At 42.7% G+C, this 21674-nt stretch overlaps 1 protein-coding gene across 1 annotated transcript in view; it reads right to left on the bottom strand.

The window, feature by feature from the left end:
• RNF175 (ring finger protein 175) overlaps positions 1-21674 on the bottom strand; it is a 37120-nt gene that overhangs the window by 5369 nt on the left and 10077 nt on the right. The window contains exons 4-9 of the mRNA XM_081091632.1: positions 18002-18156; positions 13108-13215; positions 9063-9183; positions 7250-7383; positions 4326-4427; positions 2263-2396 (exon numbers count right to left, since the gene is read on the bottom strand). Coding sequence (XP_080947758.1) covers positions 2276-2396; positions 4326-4427; positions 7250-7383; positions 9063-9183; positions 13108-13215; positions 18002-18156 — 741 coding nt within the window. The 3' untranslated portion in view covers positions 2263-2275. The remainder of the gene's footprint in view (positions 1-2262; positions 2397-4325; positions 4428-7249; positions 7384-9062; positions 9184-13107; positions 13216-18001; positions 18157-21674) is intronic.

Raw genomic sequence — 21674 nt, 5'->3', positions numbered from 1 at the left:
AGGCAAAGGCAGTTAGGAGCCAGTGGTCCTGGATTGTGAGAGGGATGTCCGACTGCCAGCTTAGGCCCAATCCCAGCAGTCGGACATCCCCCGAGGGGTCCCAGATTTGAGAAGGTGCAGGCTGGGCTGAGGGACAACCCCCTCTTTCCTGTGCACAAATTTCATGCACTGAGCCTCTCTCTCTCTCTCTCTCTCTCTCTCTCTCTCTCTTCTCTCTCTCTCTATATATATATATACAGTGTTGGGCAAAAATAGGTCTACAGTTATTCATATGGAAAGCACAGAGTTTATTCTTATATTATTAATTAATTATGGTATTATTTTCTATATATATGCATATATAACTTCACAAAATTGGAATTCAATTATAAATACTTAAACTGCATAAAAAAATAGCACTTTATTTTTTCCCTGAGATTGTTTAGCTATTATCTAACATATTTCTTAACTCTGAGACTCATTCAGAATTCCAAGCAAATTCATACTGGCTTACCTGCCCAGGGTTCTAAATTGTTCTAAAAGCTACCCTTATGTACCCATCCACTGAAGATAAGTGGCAAATACATCAGAGGTCAATTTATTTTATTTATATTTAAAAATATATTTTTATTGATTTCAGAAAGGAAGGGAGAGGGAGAAAGAGATAGAAACATCAATGAGAGAGAATCATTGATAGGCTGCCTCCTCCATGCCCCCTACTGGGGATCGAGGCCACAACCCAGGCATGTTGACTGGAATCAAACCTGGGACACTTCAGTCCACAGCCTGATGCTCTATTTGCTGAGCCAAACTTGCTAGGGCCAGAGGTCAATTTAAGGCTCCTTTTCCAGAAGAAAAACTAATTTTTAGTTAGTATTTTATCCAACTATGAGCTCTTTTATTTGTCAATAAAATCAAGACTATAAAATCAAGAATCTTGTTTTATCTCCTTAACCCTTGTACATTCCTGGTATGTAGTAAGTAATGAATTGCCAAAATGTTTGCTGAGTAGATAAATAAATCAGAGTGAAATCTTCTAGTAATCTGGATGCTGAACCAATCCTAACACTGAAGCACTGGGCAATTTTACGAAGGCCAGTTCCCAACAGGTAGAAGTCCTAGTGTGCTTCTTTGTTAAAACTATGACGGAATTTTGCATAGCATTAAGTACATTGCCAATATTTTTGACAGTGGGTGTGTTTTTTTCTACTTCTTATGAATCTAATACCTTTAAATATTACAGAGTAGATGTCTGGTGTTACGTATACAGTGTTGGCTGTTTAACAAATGACCAGTAATTTAAAATGAATTAATTTTGGGGAGTCTGACATATCATTCATGGGTTAATTATTTCTGACTGGTCTTTGCTATTCTGTTAATTTTGTTTCCTCCGACAAACGGATTATCTTATTCTTTCAATAAATATTTATAGAGTGCCTATTTATAGAGGCACTGCTCCAAGTGCTGGAGATACAGTAGGGAAAAAACAAACAGATGAAATTCTCTGCCTTCATGGAGGGAAAGACAAACAATAAACAAATCTATGATATGATTGCAGGTATGGATAATTGCTGTGAAGAAAATAGAAGCAGAGTATGGCAACAGAGTGACTGTGTGTGTGTGTATGTGTGTGTGTACACAGAGTTGCACAAAAGATTGAGAGTGATTCTTTCCACTTCAGCGCAGCCCCTGGGTGGGCTGCGTGCATTTGGCAGACTCAGGAAACCTGGCATAGCTCTGGCCCACTGCGTGGGCTGTGGCACCTAGCGTAGAGGTTTCAGGAGTAATTGTCCCTATGGGAGGGTGTAGTGGTGCCAAAGTGGCCAAGTGGTCACAAGCACGAAGAGTAGAAAAGGCCTTATCCTTCCACCGCAGATTACTTCACAACTCTGCCGGCTTCTCTGGAGATGCTGAATTGAGCAGAAGGTATTAGTTATCACTAAATGGTCTGTGTGAGAAGTGCTTTGCAAACCTCTGAAACACTCAACAGATGAGATCATTACCAGCCAAATCAGAGGAGGGATGTCCTTGGGGGTGTTTGTAACACACGCGTCACATGTGTGGATCAGAAGACAATCGTAATGGGAAAGATGCAGAGTGTACTTCGTTGGTTTATTTCGTTGCTCAGTTCTTTAAATTCTGTCCACATAGACAAATTGCCTTTGGTAGACCCACAAATTTTATTCAGTTTTCTAAACTCTCGGAATCATCTCTAAAATTAAAAAATGATTATCAATAGTAAATGTAGAATCAAGGACTTGAAAACATTTCAACATGCAGCACCTTGCTTCCTGTATCATTCCAGCCCTAGTGAGTAGTTAATGCCTTGAACTATTCCTATCACCATGGGTTGCCAGGCAACCAAATAACGAAGCCAATCCAGGATTTGTCCATATAAAATGTGTGTGCGCTCCCAGCTAAATCTCAGTTAAGGAGGTTGCTCTGTATATGACCAAATAGCAGAAATATTTATAAGTATCATTTGCAAATATAAGCAATAGCATGAGTGGACATTTCCTTTCATAGTTCTATGTGCTCATTTAAAAACTCCATACATGATTTTTATAGCATTGGTTATCATAATTATTTCTAATACACCTAATTTTTAGTAATAAAAGTTGATACCACAATCCCAACTACAAAACAAGAATAAAAGGCAAGGGTCAAATACTGAAAGAAAGAGGAAGAGGGGAATGACAGCATAGGAAGCCACGGGTAAGGGGAGCTGCTATAACTGAGCGAAACAGCTCTGGGCTTTCATAGGCAGCTTGTCAGAGGAGATTCATTGTATATTAAAACTTGTGTTCATAGGTAAGATATACCTTTTTCTGGTATCTGATAAATTGTTCTGAGGGGACTTAATACAGCATATCTCTGAGAGCAATGTTACTCGCATGAAGGCAGGTTTTTTCACATGTAGCTTTTTCTTCTATTTAGTCTCAGTAAAAAGGGCACCCACAATATTCAAGTTTATTCTCAGAAGACTATAGAAAGAAACCAATTCTTCCTTATTATCTCAATGATCATTTAAGGTGACATTTATGATCACATTGTGGCCAATTTTAAAAGAAAGATTTATGTACTGTGGTTTTACAAGTTATTCACCCAAACGGTGTGGGCTTGGTCTCCTCACAGGAGAATTGGAAATTCAGGGAGAGCGGCTGAAAAGGAAGGAGGAAGGAGTATCACACACCTTTAGCTTCGGTTGTGCTTGAGTTGCACGGACTCACCGAGAAAGGCCTGGCCTGTGGATGCAGCTGGTGGCTGTTGCTATAGTGAGGCTCTAAGGACCCAAAGACCCATCAGTGCTGCCTCCCCTGCTGCCCTACATGAAAGTCTTTCTTGGGTTTTCAAACCTCAGAGATTGGGGGAGGGAGTTTGCTGCCAGCAGTCGTTGTTAAAAGTGCATTTAGAGTTGGTGAGAGGCAGGGAACAAGGGTGGTATCTGCGTTAGCACTGTGCAATTTAGGGGACTGAGACTCAGAAAGTATAGAAAGGCTGTCTCCTCTGAGAAGAGAGGGTATTTGGCAGGTTGATACCAACCTCTCAATGCCTCCTGCCTAAAGCGGGATGTGTTTTAATCCTGTTCACCCCTGAAAGAGATACGCGTATTATGGCCTGGAACCAGTGGGCTGAGGACTGAGTGTTTGCAGTCAGCTCTGGATGGGGCCATTACCTGCCTGTGCCTTAATGAGATTTGGGTTTATTTAGATGGGGATCCTGGTATCTCTAAAAATCCTAGTTGCTGCCATAAGCCGACCAAGCCAGTAGGTCTTCATTTCCTTTCAATATTATTATCACTAGGGTTTAGCCTAAGAAAAAATAAGAGCATGGCAAGGAATTTAAAAAGCCAAAACCCAGGGGGAAAAGCCCTACTTAGTTCTGGAAATAATAAAATTTGATACACCTTAAAAATACTTTTCTATACTCTAGTTCACATTTGGGGCTTTTAAAATTAAAATTCCAAGCTATGTCTCTCTCTTTCTCTCTCTCTCTCTCTCTCTCTCTCTCTCTCTCTCTCTCTCTCTCTCTCTCTCTCTCGTATTTCCGTATACTTACCTATCGTTTTCAATGTCCCATCACATTTCCGCTAAAGCCCTTATGCCGGAACATATGGAATATAAAGAGTAGAGTATGTCTCTTTTGGCACTTCAGTTTCTAACCAGAATAGTAGCAGACACAGGGGAGAAAAGAGACCAGTAAGTGGTTTTGATGAGGTAGGCATTTTGGGAAAACAGAGAGTTTTCTGTTGTGACTACAATGAAGATAATGAAAGTTCAGACGGAGGAATGCATCGCCAGAAACATTTAAGATAACATTTCATAACTTATGTTTTAAAAGGATACGGGTTACTGATCATCCTCTTCAAATCAACCTTCTCTTTGCAGTAAGGGCAGGTCTGCTTTTTACCAACAATACACCAACCTCGGATGCAGAATTCATGAAAGCTTGGGCATCTTGTTAGGGAAGCTTCTAGATGTGAAAGGCAAGGTTTGCTTTGTGAGGTCATGCTGGAAATGATTCCATCTGTAGAGTGGAGGAGTGGAGGGTGAGAGAATGGCTGTCAGTCATGGCCTGATTGTGTGCGTCACTTTTTGAGGGCGATCCTGCAGGACAGTGGATCCCCCAGGACTGATCTTGGAGTCAGAGCTGCAGTAGCCTTATGGCCCTGAGGAGTTACCAAGCTTCTTGGCCTCACTTTATCCTCACAAGAATTAAATTAGATTAAGAATGTGAAAATGATTTTCTATGGTAATATCTTATGTAAATGCATCATTTTATCTCTCTACCCAGCTTACTGTGCCTTTCTCATGCTTTTCCCATAGCATTCCACTATTCTACTCTTGTGCATTACTCACTACCTATATGTGATCAGACTTGTCTTAGGCACTTAGATGGATTTAAGTTATGTGGTCATAAACTTATAATCTTTCTATTCGTTTCTTATCTTTTTTATTACTGATAAGGAGCTGGTTGCTTTTAATAAAATATAAATCTAGGCATTTATTTGTATACATCCCCCTATCTCGAAAGTCTGGCCTTTGGCCTCCAAAGTTGAGAGCGAACCCTATGCTTCCCACAGCACTATGTGTCACACTGTATCATGACTGTCTGCTTCCATGTCTCTTCTGGACCATATGGCACATCTCATTCATCTCTGTCCTCAGCACCTTAGACAGAGCCTAAGTGCCTATGTATTGCATGAATATTTGAATGAAACGCTCAAAGCCAAATTGCCTTTGCAAATACATTTTCCCAGGTGCCACAACATTGTTGATTTGAGTAGGATGATGACCTACAATGAGACCCATCCTATTGATTCATTTATTTCTATGGTCATTGATCTTAAGGTGGCTTTCTAGATCAAGATCTCATGATTTACTGCCTGGCCTACCACACATCCGTGTGACAGCAATGATAGAGAAGGCCCTGCCCTGACAAATGGAGGGTCGTGGAGGTGTAGACAATCAAGGCCGTGCAAATAACTCTTCAATATTAGATCTGTGTGCAACTAAGAGCTTCCACTATTTTATATTCTTGGGATTGGGGTCACTTTTGCAACATGCTTGGGTGAAGATAAAGTGGTGTATTATATAACAAAGATTTGAAGAAAACCCATTTGGCCCTTTATTTGAAAGGGCTGGAGCCAGCATTGAAAAGTCCACCTCTTCTTTAATATCCTCTTTCATCTCCAGAATCTCCACACTTCTTTGCTCCAGAGCAAGACCCAGATCTCTGCCCCTGCCTTGTTAGTAGGACTCATGTTTGCCTGCTTCTGGCTAATATGACTCATGCTAAAATGGGCCATTAATAACACTCCCTGCAAAGCAAATTTAAAGATAACTGCATTTTGGATTAAATATGCACACATGTACAATGATTCCCAAGGGCTTTTAAAGGTGGAGAGAGAAAATATTTCCACTTGCAAAAGGCAGCAGGGGCTCTGTTCCAACATTTGAAAAGTAAGGCATATTTAAAACTAGAGCCAGACTTGGAAAATTTCTATTAAAAATGATAGTTTTTTGGGAATGGTATCCCACTGAAAAACCAACATCGAAATCCATATGGGATATCTTTGTTTCTTACCTTAACATGTTAAGGCTTAAATGTTGAAACAAAGGTTCCTATTACATTTCAAATGCATCTGATCCAGTGTTTTACTCTCAGGATTGTATAAGTGTAATCTCTCCAGATTAAAGAGAATTGAGTCATAAGCGCTGCACATCTAGGGTCTTACTGACTGAGTAGGTGGGCTTTGCAGGCAAGAGGCAGATGGTTTAACCGCCTCATAATGCCAGAGCTTTGAACTGAGTGTATCGTAGTATTGTAAAATTGATATTACACTATAAAGTATTATGTACTTAGAAAAGAGTTAAAATACTGGTTGTTGGCCAGCACAACTTTGCTATCCAGAGACACCTGCTTAGGCAGCACAGGCTGCCTCACTCAGGGCTTTTGATCTCAGCTGTCTTTCCACATATTGAGGTTCTCCTCAGTAGTTGCTGGAGTTCCCAGAGAATGCTGGTCTCCAGGCCTGGGCTTGACTGGTCCCTAACATCCAAGACCCTTCAGCCAGTAGATGGCTGTTCTGGGCAGAACACATAGGTAGAGGAGCCAAATGGTCCAAGAACTAGGTGCTAACATTTTGGTTACTCCTTTTGTAACCTACAGTGTCCTGCTGTCTGTGGCATTATCCTCTTTGCAGGACCAAAGCTGATATTTGCCTGCACCCATTACCACCGGTGACACAAGCAGTTTCCTAGGATGACAAAGCAAAACACACCTTGTCGTTCTTGGTCCTGTGAGATTCAGACACATAGTCCCGAGTTCCTCCCTGCGCCGAAAACTTCACTCTTTTCCTCACCCCTTCACCCCCTTCTTTCCCTGGTCCTTCTTGGCTATCTGTTCACTATGGCTTCACCAACAGTCCAGCCAGCATCCTGTACAGATGCTGAGCCTTTCTGTCCCTGTGGCACTAAGATTCCTTTTTCAAAAGGAGCTTACTGGAGCAGAAGGTTCCCCTTAAATTAGCCGTTCATTATTCAGCAGGGATGATCAGAAAGTCTCAAGAAGAAAGATGGGCAGAAGGATAAAGGCCTGGGAACTAAGCAAAGCAGGGGAGATGGGGATAGGAGGAGGAGAGGAAAGAGAATAGGTGAGGAGACAGTCTTACCTGACTTGCCATCTCCCTTACCCAACACAGATTATTTGAAATTTGCCTCCCAGTATTGCTTCACGAAGACCAAATGGTTTTCAATGAAAAGGATACACGTGATTGCAGGAAAGCTGGTAAGTGTTTTCAATGAGCCCTTCTTCTTCGAGCTCCACAATGATTTTTTGTCCACAGATGGCACAGGTGCTGTCTGACAAGCTCCTTGTGGGCATCCCACTGTCGCTGTAGAACTGTTGGGAGGAATGCACAGAGCGTTGTTGAACAGGAGAGCACAGGCCATTCTCTGAACACAGGGAAGACACTGCCAGGCTTTGGGACAGGGAGTCTTTACTGCTTCCTCGTTGGTTTAGAACTTGAAACACTTTTTCCCATGGGAACGATGCTAGTCGGTGTGAGATTTCCAGACAAAATCTCACGGAACCCCAAATAGACCCAAAGTACATTGCCTAAATATAATCTCCACTCTAATCTTCTGACAGAGGAATCCTTCAAGAGGAACAGTTTCTATTCAGGGATGTAGCTCAGAATCACACAGGAAGCTTTTAAGCTCACAACTCTGGAGTAAATCCAGGCATCTCTATATTTTTTAATCCTCATGTAATTGTAGTGCCTGTAAACACACACACAGAGACACACACATGCACACACCATCAATTCAAGTCACTGGGGGCTATCCCAATGGCTTGAGGCAGTGCGTTTACGTATTTGGTGACCTGAAGTGAAGATGACAGAGGATGGGTGTGATCAGGTGAGAAGTCTCCAGAAAGTTGGTGCTTCAAGACTTGGTTGCCTTGCTAGGTTAAATCTCTTCTTCCTGATCCACTGGACAAGAGGGGCATACAACTCTTCTCTTCCTCTCCTGCCCATCAGCAAGCACAAGAGGCCCTGGGTATTTTTAAAGGGGTATGGTTTCTGGTTTTTGTTGGAGGAACTGGGAGTGAAAATACTTCCTCCTTTGTTGACTTTAAACCTTATAAGAAAGGCAGTTGGCCCACAGATGACCCATGGCAGAGGAATTCCAAAAGGTAATCTTGTTCCAGTATTTCACCACAGAAGTTGGATTCCAAGCTCAAGAAAAAGGGTAAGATAGAGCCTATGAAGATGGGTGGGAAAGAAATCAAGATAACGTCCACTTAGTCTGCCCCATAAATGGGGGGAGAGAACAGTTTAGAAGTTCATTCTTGCCCTCACACTAGATTTTCCATTTCAGATCTGGCTGTGTACCAAGAGACATGGCTGAGAATTCCTGAAACCACTGGGTCAGCCCTGCAGGCTTTGGTTTATGTTTAAGAGATGTGCATGTGTCAGGCACAGACAAATGCTCCTACTATCTGACTCTGAAATCCATCCAACCAGCAAGTATGTTCATTCTGAGTTTTATTTTTAAGAGAGTTAAACTATTAGGGGTTTTTTAAGAATTCCAGGGAGCAATATATAGTCAGAATTACATTTAACACACTTTTTATATTGTTTACTTCTTCAAATGCTATACAATAATAACTGATCTTTATGATGAGTATTACCCTGAGGCACTGGTTGATTCTAAAGTGTTGTAGTTGCATCAGATATGACTTTTATTTGTAGTAGGCAGAAATAATGGGTTTTTGGTATTGTTGAATTTTTAATCTTTTAAATGATGGCAATTGGAGTATGCTAGATATGGTTACTTCCAAATAATTGGTATATTTTAAAAGATGCCTTATTTCCTAACCACTTTATATCGATGAGAAATGTATTTTCTAATTAATTAGCAGAGACAATTTTGGTGCAAGGAGAATCCAAGGAGCAATTGGGCTGAGAGAACCAAGAAAGATTTATTGATTTCTGAAAATGGATGCAAATATGGTGTCAGATGAGACCGTTTCTCCATGTACCATAAGTGGTTACAAATCATAAAAGCAACACTTACCCCTATAGTAGAAGCCATGCGATCCGAGCAGATCTCTGCAAAGTCTCTCCCCATGATGCCATAGTAGAGGCCATAGAAAAGAGACACAATGCCAAAATCCATGGCATCTCTAGCCTTGATTCTATTGAAAACAACAGGACAAGAAAATAAGAATGTGGCATTTGGGGGGCAGTGGGGGTGCTCAGCTAGGAGAATATTTCCTGCCACAGTAGCTAATAGAAACTTGGCGGTATTTTTTTTTTTTTCATTGATTGGTGCAGTTTGCCTTTTTGTTAATGAAAAAATTTTAAATTCTCTAAATTTCCCTGAAGTTTTACCACTCAGTGCTAAGTGGAGAAAGTAATTCTTGAGAGTCTTTAAATGTTTCTTAAGATCGCAGTCCTTAGACACGCTGATTCTAACCAATGGTTCTCAAGCTGGGCCGAGCATGTAAGAACCTGGGCAGCAATTACATCACACTTTCTGGGGATGAGGCCTGTGCAGCAATAATTTTGGAAGCCCTCTGGACCCCAGGCATCCCATTGGGCAGGTAACATTCCAAACCTCTTTAACAGAGCAATAGTTTTCAGCCCTAAATATAGATTAGGATCACCTGGGGAGATTTAAAACTAGACTGATATGTGAGCCCTCTTAAAGGGTTCTAATTTAAGTGGCCTTGGGTGGGGTCTGCACAGCAATGCTTTTTAGGAGCTACGTAGATAACAACTATTACACAGCTAGGGTTGAGAATCCCAGCTTTAGATCTCAGACTTTACAGAATACTTTCAAATACTTGATCTGACCTGAAAATATTTGAGATAGAGTCAAGAATCAACCTCAAGTTTTGAGGCCTTTTGCAACTATGCCATAGTTGTCAGGTATTAATCAAAATTTTTTTTGCAAGTTGGATTATATTTCAAATACAATAGGGTTCTCTATTAGAACCCCCTTTCTTTTTAAAGAGAAAGATCTTTTTTTTTAAAAAAAAGTAAAATATTAGTCTCTAATTTAATATCTAAATCTTAATCATTGCTATTTGTTTTGTTATATCTATCAACAGTCTCAATATTAGCAGTGGGGCTGGGCGGGTCTGATGGAATCGGGAAGGCAGTGGAGAGGAGTTGAGCAGTCTGTCTCAGGAACCTTCTTCTGGGTGTTTTTGGCTCTGTTAATCTGAGATGGAAATGTAGAGTTCGTTGACTATCACAGATCTTTGGTGATGTGACTTGGGAATTCCAACACAGGTGACAGCTTCATCCTTTTAAGATTTGCCTGGGTATGTATGTATATATATCCTATCTAATAAAGAGGGAATATGCTAATCTACTGCCCTGCCCTAAAAGATGGCAGTGCACACAGCCAATAAGGAGGGAATATGCTAATTGACTGCCACGCCCTCAAAGATGGCAGCGCCCACAGCCACAAGATGGCCAGCAGGGGAGGGCAGCTGTGCACGATCAGGCGTGCAGGGGAGGGCAGTTGGGGGTGACTGGGCCAGCAGGGGAGGGCAGTTAGGAGCAACCGGGCTGGCAGAGGAGGGCAGTTGGGGGCAATCAGGCCAGCAGGGGAGCAGTTAGGCGTCGATCAGGCTGGCAGGGGAGTGGTAAGGGGGTGATCAGACTGGCAGGCAGAAGTGGTTAGGGGCAATCAGGCAGGCTGGCAATCAGGTGAGCGGTTGGGAGCCAGCAGTCCCAGACTGGAGAGGGTGCAGGCTGGGCTGAGGGACAACTCCGCACCCCAGTGCACAAATTTCATGCACTGGGCCTCTAGTATATGTGTATGTGTGTGTGTGTGTGTGTGTGTGTGTGTGTGTATCTTATATAATAAAAAGCTAATATGCAAATCCACCAATGGCGGAACAACTGGTCGCTATGACGTACACTGACCACCAGGGGGTAGACACTCAACGCAGGAGTTGCCCCCTGGTGGTCAGTGTGCTCCCACAGGGGGAGCACTGCTCAGCCAGTAGCCCTGAACTGGGCTCACTGCTGGCCAGCCCAGTGGCAGTGGAGGGAGAGCCTCTCCCGCCTCCGAGGCAGCGCTAAGAATGTCTGACTAACGGCTTAGGCCTGCTCCCCGGGGAGCAGGCCTAAGCCATCAGTCAGACATCCCCCAAAGGTTCCCGGACTGTGAGAGGCACAGGCCAGGCGGAGGGACCCCACCCGAGTGCACAAATTTTGTGCACTGGGCCTCTAGTATATATATGTATATATGCTTTATTTACCCCTTGTAGCCCCCTCACCTCCACCCCAGGCCCTCACTACACTATAGTCTGTGTCCATGAGTTATGCATGTATGTATACAAGCTCTTTGGTTAATCTCTTCCTACCCCCCCTCCCGCTCCCCTCCCCCGCCTTCCCTCTGAGATTCGACAGTATGTTCCATGCTTTTATGTCTCTGGATCTATTCTGTTCATCAGTTTATTTTGTTCTTAATATTTCACATATAAAGTGAAATCATGTGATACCAGTCTTTCTCTGACTAGTTTATTTCATTTAGCATAATACTCTCTAGGTACCCCCATGCTGTCTCAAAGGGTAAGAGATCCTTCTGTTTTACTGCTGCATAGTATTTGCCTGGGTAACTTTACAACTAGGAGTGTGGGAGGAGTGAAGATGATCTTCCCTCCAAGTCCAAGGGAGCAGGTGTTGATAAAAAGTATAGTAACAAACTCATGGCTCCACGGAAGAGGATCTCAGTGAAATGATAATCAACACTTCAGAGGGAAAAAATAAGTCCTTCCCAACCTGAAAGGTTAAGGGCTTGCTATTCCTCATTGCAGGAGAAGTCATGGTTAAGGATCTTAAAATCTTATGAGATAATATAGCCTTGGGACAACATAGTTTCAAGTGACTTAAGAAAAGCCCTTTAAGTATTTTTGCATTCACTCAAAGACAGTACGCTAAAGAAAGAAATCAGTGTCTTTCTCTATCTTAAACTAGCAATAACAGATCTGTACATTTACTTTCTATCCCTTTCCAGCTAGAAAGTGGTAGGAGCTCCTGTTCCGACAGCTTCACGAAGTGCTTATGAAATCGGATTGTGCTGTTGCCATAGGAAGAGTCCCTTCCACCAGGGCTGGCGCTCTCTCCCATTGCCTCCTTATTTTATGAGTTAAGGGTTGCTAATCTCTGCCTTTCAATTTCTATTATGGCCACAGAGTAACTTTGATGTGAGAGGCATCTGGCGAGTTTCTGTGTGAGCTGGTGTCCATAGCTATGTGGTGTGACTGAAACGCCCTTTCCTGAACACAGGTTGATGACACAGCCTCAGCTCCTCGGCGAGGGCCTTCTCCACAGCACATCTCAGCCACCCTCTCCCTAATGGGAACTTGGTCTGAGTCATAGATACAATGATCCTGATTCCTTTATTTCCCCCAAGATTTTCTTGCTCTGTTATCTCATTACTTCCCTTTCAATGTCTAAGCACTCACTTTTCCCCTTTTCCAACTGTCCCCAGCAAAAGGGATTTCATGGGTACTAGAAACAAAATTCCAGAGCTGTACCGTCCAATGAAAATATAGATTGGAACCCTGGCCAGTGTTGTTAAGTGGGTAGAGCATTGGTCCTTGGATTGAAGGATCTTGGGTTCAATTCCCAGTCACCGGCACATAACAGGGTTGCAGGTTCCAGGCAACCAATCAATGTGTCTCTTCTACATCAATGTTTTATTCTCTCTCTCTCTCTCTCTCTCTCTCTCTCTCTCTCTCTCCCTCCCTCCTCCCTCCCTCCCTCCCTTTTCCCATCTCCATCCCTTCCACTTTATTTAAAATCAAATGGAAAAATATCCTCACTCTTTGGGTGAGGATATAAAATCAATCAATAAGAAGATAGTGAAAAATATTCATTTGTCATAAAAGTTGTTACATGCATTGGTATCTTCTCAATAATTTGCATGGATCATTAAGCTGTATAACTTCCTTTGGAATGTTCTTTTCTAGGTGGAGTAAGGAGGGGTGTTTTTTTAAAAAAGGCAAATAAACAAGATATAGATACAGAGAACTTGACCAGATGAATGTTCCAAGCAAGTGCTTGGAGATACTCATGTCTTCATGGGAGATACTTACTTGAAAAATAAATGAAGTCCACTCAATGAAAATATGATAGCCAAATAACCCACAACACCAAATATGTAGCTGAGTTTATAGATGAGAAGAAACCATTTGTAGACCAATCTGTGGAGTGAAAAATGGAGCAAAACACAGAGCATGATATAGGATAAAGTGTTCCATCTTTTCCAAACATTGTCGTAAGCCAGTTTTGAGTTTCTAAAATTTTATTTATTATGTAATACAAAGAACTTAAGTATATTATATCAGCCACCATGTACATGTGTTTCTATGTATATGCATATATAAATTCATTTTGATTTACCCATCTTCCTCAAGTGAAAATGCCCTCCAGGGATGGTTACTCTACCTGGGACCCTGCCTCCTCCTTCCCTCCTTTCCCCATTTGGCTCCAGGGCTAGTTAGCTTAGAGTGCTTGTGGCAGGAGTACCTTGGAGGGACAAGCAAAGTTGGGAGAAGTCAAGAGGAGACAGCACCTCCTCCCGGAGTTACTCTTCCTCCTGCTCCTCCTGCTGCCCCCTGCCCCAGAGCAAACAACCTCAGCCCTCATCCCACCTCATTTCCATCAAAGAGCCCCTCCCCTAGCCCTGGGATGAACTTGCAAGAGTGCTCCAGCCTCGTTTTTTTCTGCTCCTTGGATGCCCTGACCATGACCTCTCTTAAGGCCTTTCCTTCTTCCCACAGGGCCTCGGTGGGGAAGTGAGAGGATGGGGATGGAGGGTGGAGTAGAGATGATCGAGAAGGGAGCCCTGTACCCTGTTCGTTCCCCTCACCCCTGGCAGTAAAACCCTTAGAAAAAGCTATGCAGTGGGCCACACGGCTGCCTCCTGCCTGGGAGGATGTGGGAGGAGGCTGGCGCCCAGTGCCATTCCTGGCGCGCCACAGCACAAGCCCCCCTACTCCAGCCCCGAGACAGGAAGAGGTGGTGGAAGGAGGAGCCCCTAGCTGGGAGGCTACCTTTGGTGCCCAGAGACAATAGGGGGTGGCCGGACTGATGCTCTCAAGGGCGAGCAATGGCTGGAGGCCCTGCTTGCCTCTCGTTCCTTTCTTTCCTCATCCTCCTGAAGCCCCTCTCCTGCCTTCTACACCAGACTTCATTCAGAGTCTCACTCCAGAAACCTGACCCCACCCTCTCACCTCCAAGCCGGGGAGCCCTGTCCTCAGCTCTCCCACCTCCCCTGGCTTCCTTCCTGTTGGAGCCATTGCATCAGATGCTTTAGTTCTGTGATATTACTGATGTAGTGGATTTGAAATATATATATATTGATTTCAGAGAGGGAGAGATGGAAATATCAATGATGAGAGAGAATCATTGATCAGCGGCCTCCTGCACGCCCCACACTAGGGATCGAGCCTGCAACCCTGACTGGGAATCAAACCGTGACCTCCTGGTTCATAGGTTGATGCTCAACCACTGAGCCATGCCAGTGGGTTTTATGTAATGTTTTGATGTTATTTTACAAGGTACCCCACTTCACTGAGTTCCAGTCAGAAGGGACTTTCTGAAACATGTTTAAGTGGGGTTGTGGGCTAACCGGAGAAATGAATTGTCGTTTACATTAATTTCTATGGTGAAATGCTTTCCTCATTTCAAGCAACTCACATACAAGGGCAGTCGAGAAGTGGGGGCGGGGGGGGGGGTGTAGCACGCCTCCTCCTCCAGATATAATCCTGCCTGAGGGAGGCCTCAGCAATTCGGAGTTACAAGGAGGAGCGGGAAACTTGCAGGAGGTGATTCCAGTCACCGTGAGGCTGTGTCATCACTATGGGGGCCAGAGCGGCTTTGGGGCCAGAGCGACTCCCTGGGCCGTGGGGTTGGTCCAGGGGTGGGCAAACTTTTTGACTCGAGGGCCACAATGTGTTCTTAAACTGGACCGGAGGGCCGGAACAAAAGCATGGATGGAGTGTTTGTGTGAACTAATATAAATTCAAAGTAGCCGAAACCGGTTTGGCTCAGTGGATAGAGCGTCAGCCTGCGGACTGAAAGGTCCCAGGTTCGATTCCGGTCAAGGGCATGTACCTGGGTTGTGGGCATATCCCCAGTAGGAGTTGTGCAGGAGGCAGCTGATCGATGTTTCTAACTATCTCTCTCCCTTCCTCTCTGTAAAAAAACCAATAAAATATATTAAAAAAATAAAAATAAATTCAAAGTAAACATCATTACATAAAAGGGTACGGTCTTTTATTTTTTTAGTTTTATTCATTTCAAACGGGCCGAATCCGGCCCGCGGGCCGTAGTTTGCCCATGGCTGGGTTGGTCCTTTTGCTTTGCCAGTGCTGAACAGTTTGAATCTTTGCTTAGTGCAGCCAGATCAAGGTGGAAGTTGGTGTTGCTAAAGGGGTGATGATGGGAAAAGTAGCCAACCTCGAGAGGAGCTCCCTCTTCACCCCAAAACACCAGGTTGCACCAGAGTGGGGCTCCTTGAACTCCATACATCCTCTCTCTACCTCAGTGGTTCTCAACCTTCTGGCCCTTTAAATACAGTTCCTCATGTTGTGACCCAACCATAAAATTATGTTCGTTGCTACTTCATAACTGTAATGTTGCTACTGTTATGAATCGTAATGTAAATATCTGACATGCAGGATGGTCTTAGGCGACCCCTGTGAAAGGGTCGTTCGACCACCAAAGGGGTCGCGACCCACAGGTTGAGAACCGCTGCTCTACCTGAAGGGCCCCTCTCAAGGTGGTGCCAGCACCACAGGTGTTCTTAACTTCTGTAAATATAGGGTGTCTCTGTGCAAAGCAGTTTGTTGATGTAATTAAGCCACAGCCTGCTGTTGGGAGCAGGGGCTTGGCATTCCGGCCGTCTTTGGGTTGTTTCTGGGCTCTGCCACTTACTACCTGGGGGACCCTGGCCACCCTACTCTGCATATCTTCCTATGAATGCTCACTTATAAAGGGAAGGTGATGACACCAGCTCCTAAAATCGTTCTGAAGGTTGTGTGAGATAATGTATTAATGTTTCAAAGACTTGGCACATTAAATGCTTAATGTGTCATATTATTGTTAGGATGTATTAGCTTTTTCCAAATATCACCCCCTAAATTTTCCTCCTTTTAGGGGTACAGGTTCCCAGAGTCCAGGACCTCCTTGTTAATTTGATTACAGATAAGCCAGGACGGAAACTGGGGTAGGGCTTCAGAGCAGTGCCCACAAAAACACTTAATGGGATCAGGCCAACCTCTTTGTGGCCTCTTTTTGAGCCTGAACATTGCTTGACAGACAACCCGACCACAGTGGAGACGAAACCCACTTCTCCTCATCTGGGACTCTGCCCCGCAGCCGGGGCTTGGTGTGCTCTCGGGGAGGAACAGCCAGTTTTTAAACTGCGTTGGCGCCGGAGACCACTCCTCTGGGGTCTGCCTTCCGCACCATGCACATTTGCTATAATGTGGTGACTAAGCAAAGATCCATGAAGATCCTTAGGCCCACTACCTCTACTCAATGAGTTTCTTTATCCTGACTGCTTTTCTGAAAGAGAAGGGGCCTAATTAGCCTCTTCCATTGTTTCTCTCCAAGCGGCAGCTGGGTCTGCTTAACATGAGAGTGGAGTGGCTTGGCCCTCAGACTATTGCAGGGCTCAGAGCTCCGGGGGCAGGAAGAAGCGGACAGGGATGCACTGTGGGCACAAGAAGCAGAGGGCGTGGGACCCCGGCCATCTGAGCTGTAGGAGCCATGGGGGTCCAAGGCAGCTCTTGGGTATTTCCTGGAGTGAAGTTGGGAGTTGAATGAGCTGATGTGCACAGGACTGCGTTTCACCAGGGGAATGCATGATGCATTGGAAAAGAGAACTGCTTTCATTGAAATGCAATATAGACTATATCCAGGGGAGGAAAAGAAGTACATTTCAAACTTAGATCACATCGCAAGTCTTAAATAACTGACAACATTCTGTAGGAAGGAAGGGGCCCAGCTGTCCATTTGCTGATGAGAGAACCAGGTCCTTACAAAGGGTAAGACCTTAGACTGGCCAGCATAGAAGGTCTCCTAACACCACCCGAGCACTTCCCAACACGGGATTCAGTGTAAGTACTCAGAAGCCTAAATTCATTTATTTGAATTTCAGTCTTTATCATTACATGTATTGATCTAATTCCTCTTACTGCATATTTTTCCTTCTCCATACTAGAGGAGAAGCTGATTTTGTCTCTCCCACTTTTTTAGAGGATTAAACACAAACATCTGAATGGCTAAATAATCATAAAAATATTTTACCGGCATTTATGACTTATTTTCCAACAAAGATCAACATTTGGCATTGTCTTATTACCGTTAAACTCTTTACTTATTTTCTCTTTCTCCTATTTCAGTTTTAGCTGGAATTGGGTTCAGATCTTATCTAAAGAATAAGGAGAGGGAGAGCAAGCTTGTGGGCACATTATAAGCACTTTGGAAAGATGTGAATAATGTGATGAAATTATATAAATGTCCAGAGGTTGACAGTGGTCATTAAAGCCTCATTTGTTACAAGAGTGATAAATAATTTCTTATGATATAAACCCCATGCAGAGTTATTAAAAATACGGACTTCTAACTCTTGCTCTGTTATAAAATGTGCATGACAACTTATAGTGGAATAAACAAAATGCTGAGTTAAAAATAAACATGCAAATAGTGCTCTGGAAAACTTAACAGTTTCACTTCTCTTTCTCCTGGCCTTCACTACTTAATAGCTAAAGTAATAAATTTTACAGGCATGTCTGACTCACCATTAAATAATGAATGTGAGCTGAGAGTGGTATGGCTAATCTCCAAACAGTTTAGTTACTGAAGAGAAAAAAAAAAAGCATAACATCCCCCCCCCCTTCCAGGAAAATGGAAATTAAATATACTTTTTAGTGTTTACAATAAAGGGTATGGCGGAGAAGAAACAAGTAGAATACCTACCGGGGTGTTCTCCCAGAGAGGGGCTTTCGCGTAGCTCTGAAGAGGATGTAACTGGTGATAACTGAGAACATTCCCCACATGGACAGAAACCGCCACCAGTAAAGTTTTATTGTGAAATACAAAGGGACAACCCACATCTGCAACAGGGTCACCAGCTGTTAGAGAAATGAACAGAAAGTCTCTTTCAATGGCTGAGGGCCCAGAAGGGCCTGCCCATCGTCAAACGATTCAGAATCCTGTCTGTAACCCTCAACTGGTTAACCATTCAACTGCAAACGCCTCTGTAACATGCACATGGAGCGGGTTGGCACAATTATCTGAAAATTCGAATGGGAAATAATTCAAAATATCCAGCTTCTGACACTTTTTTGGGATATTTCAGGTGAAAGTAACTTTAGGCTTGGACAGCTGTGTGATTTTGGATAAAGGAGCTTCCTTTCAGTTATAAAATAGGAGATAACAATGCCTGCCCGCCTGCCTATGCTGACTGAGGTGGGAGGGGATCAGAGGAAATCCCTGGAGGGAAAGCACCTGCGAACAGTGCTGCAGGGAGCTCAGGGGCTGGTGTTACTATGGGCACACGTGCAAATGCACCGAGATCTCCAGGCAGGAAGTGGTGTCCCAGCAGCTTCTGGGAGGCTTCTGCCTGCTGTCCGAGTGCACAGGGTTAACCCCGCAATCCCGACTGTGCTGTTACCTCAACCCGACTATTAGATTTGCAACCCACCATTTGCTTCTTGTCTTTCCTCTTTGGTTTCTGCTGCCTTTTCCAGGCAGCCCTAAGATGTGGGTCAGACTATTTCCTGTCCCTCTGTGTGTAACACCTTTGTGGTCTATACCACTGACCTGAGTCCAAGTAGCCATCAGACGGTTTTGTAAGTTGGCTGGCCTCAAGCTCACATGGCAGGAAGCAGGACTACACTGATGGGCTGGAGGTCAGTGACTTGATATGGTTACCATAGTGACTGACACTCCTATTTGTTAGATTGATTGGGCCTAAAACCAGCTATTCACCCCTCTTGTGAAAATCGGATAGGTTTAAACAATAGCAATAATCTTTGGTCTTTTATGTTTTATTATCTGTAGACAAACCACCGATTATTTACTCAGCACCAGTAAGAGAAGGGAATGGCAACGAGGTTTTAGTTTCAGGTGTGGACTTTAATTGGTGGTGGCACCTGGCAATGCTCTGTTGAGGAGGATTCTAAGCGTGGGTCCTGGTTTTGTGGTAAAGAGTATCATGATTGATTAATTATGCCTGCCAGGATGTAGAAAGAGTTGTTATAGCATGCATGTCACATATGTCATCTGGGTATAAACAAAGACTGATGTCATTTATTTGTTGTCTTTACTCTCTTCATCTTTGTAATTAAAGGAGGTGGCCTTACACAATGAAAACTTTCTAGCAGAAATTGTCTCAATACATTTAAAGTCTTGTATTTATTAGTAGAAACTAAATAAGCGGTTCTCAACCTTTGGGTCACGACCCCTTTGGGGGTTGACCAACCCTTTCACAGGGGTCACCTAAGACCATTGGAAAACACATATGTAATTACATATTGTTTTTGTGATTAATCACTATGCTTTAATTAGTTCAATTGTAACAATGAAATTGGGGGTCACCACAACATGAGGAACTGGATTAAAGGGTCGCGCGGCATTAGGAAGGTTGAGAACCACTGAAAATATATATATATGAAGTAACAAGTAAACCCTTTTTAAGTTTGAAAAAGATAAAAGGAGGTAGCTTTTAAAAAAAGAGTGTATGGATGTATTTTTGGATCTTCTAATAAGATCTTGGTTATAATAGTCCAAAGGTCAATAACCAAATTTGATAGGATTTCAAGATGTAAATGAAAAAGGCAAGACCACAGCCATTCTCCTTTCCATGTCAAATAAGAAGACATTTCCCAGGCTTTTCATTCTCTTTTAATTGCTTCATCCCTAGAAACAACCTGGATCTGAAATCATAGCATTGCTCTAAATCTTTCAGAGAACAGTACAGTTGTCATTATATGTATGCATTCGAACGAAAATACACATGGAGCAAATCTGAGGTAACTACCTAAAGAGTTCAGAAAAAATATCCTATAACCTGCTTTTTGTTTTAGAATTCAAGGCAGTACTTCCAAGGAAGGATACATAGTCTTCACTCTTGCTGGAGTTAGTCAGATAATTGCTTTAATTTTCCATCCTACTTTGTGGGTATGGTCAAAGCTAATGAATGGGTTTTCACCTTTATTTATGAAATATATATATATACACTCAAATAGGCTTCCTTAAGGAAGTAGAATAGTTTTTGTGAGGACCCGAAACCATATGTGAGGAAACCAAAACTCAAGATTCACTCTTTTTAACATTCAACATTAGCAACTTTGAGCTTCTAGTGTTGTTTTTTTTTTAAATAACTCATTTAAAAAATATATATCTTTATTGATTTCAGAGAGGAGGGAGAGGAGAGGGAGAGATAGAAACATCAATGATGAGAGCGAACCATTGATTGGTTGCCTCCTGCACGCCCCTCCCTGAGGATTGAGCCTGAAACCCAGGCATGTGCCCTGACTGGGAATCGAACCATTACCTCCTGGTTCATAGGTAAACATTAATCACTAAGCCATGCCAGTTGGACTGACCCTCTACTGTTGAGAATAAAAGTGTGGAAGTCCTTAAAAAAAATCTCATCAGTATTTTGCTCCTTTATTTCCTTTTGCTTATTGTGGAGATAGTCATCTCTGCTTTATTGTAGGTTTTGAAATTTTTATTTCATTACTTCTGATATCAAAGAAGGAAATGGATATGAACTCCATCTTTCAAAATCTTACTTCCCCCATAAATATACTGAAGTTTTTTTTTTTTAAATAAAAATTTGAATTGGTTCATTTATATTCAGTGAAACTACCATGCTCCCATATTTTATACTTTAGGTTATAAGCTAAATTTTACAAGACTAATCAATTTCCTCAAATCGGTGGAGTTATAATCCATGATAGTTTGAAGTGATGATTGGACTATATTTTTATAAAACTAGTTCTCTCCCTGTGGATTTATAAATACAACCCATTCCTGGAAAATCCCAAATTTCTCTTACTTGATGCCTGGATTTAATTAACAGAGAATAACAATGTTCAAATGTATAGATCTGCTACTTTTTAAAAAATAGGCCTTGGAGATCAGAAATAAACGGAAAGCAAAACATATATATCACTATAATGTATTCTGTATGCAAATATTCAATTTCTTAACTATCTTTAAAGTCTAAACCCAGCACCACATTTTCTCAACATGTAAGGACAAAAGTCAGAAATTTGTGTTATGAATTAAATGGCTGTACAGAGAAGTCCTTTTGAAATGAGGGCCACATTTCATAGCAATTTTAAAAATTCTTTATCAATTTCCAGAGCAGTTAAAACCTCTCATTTTTAATAGTAACTGCCACATATGAAATGTAGGAATGTTGTGCCTCATAAATAAACACATGAAATATGTGAACTTGAGGTGCATGCATGCAACGGAGGAGCCTGGCAGCTGGGACACATTAATGATGCCAGAGGGGTCACCATCTGGGCATGTGCATATAAAACACATCTGCATGACTGGCCCTGGATCTGGATCACATCACCCACCTTCTCCACACCCGCACATCATGGCAGGAGGATTGTCCTGACGGATCAGA

The sequence above is a fragment of the Myotis nattereri genome (assembly GCF_964212035.1).
Source record: "Myotis nattereri genome assembly, chromosome: 5".
NCBI classification, from domain to species: Eukaryota; Metazoa; Chordata; class Mammalia; order Chiroptera; family Vespertilionidae; genus Myotis; species Myotis nattereri.
The sequence above is the reverse complement of the archived record's forward strand: the minus strand, read 5'-3'. Positions and strand labels throughout refer to the sequence as shown.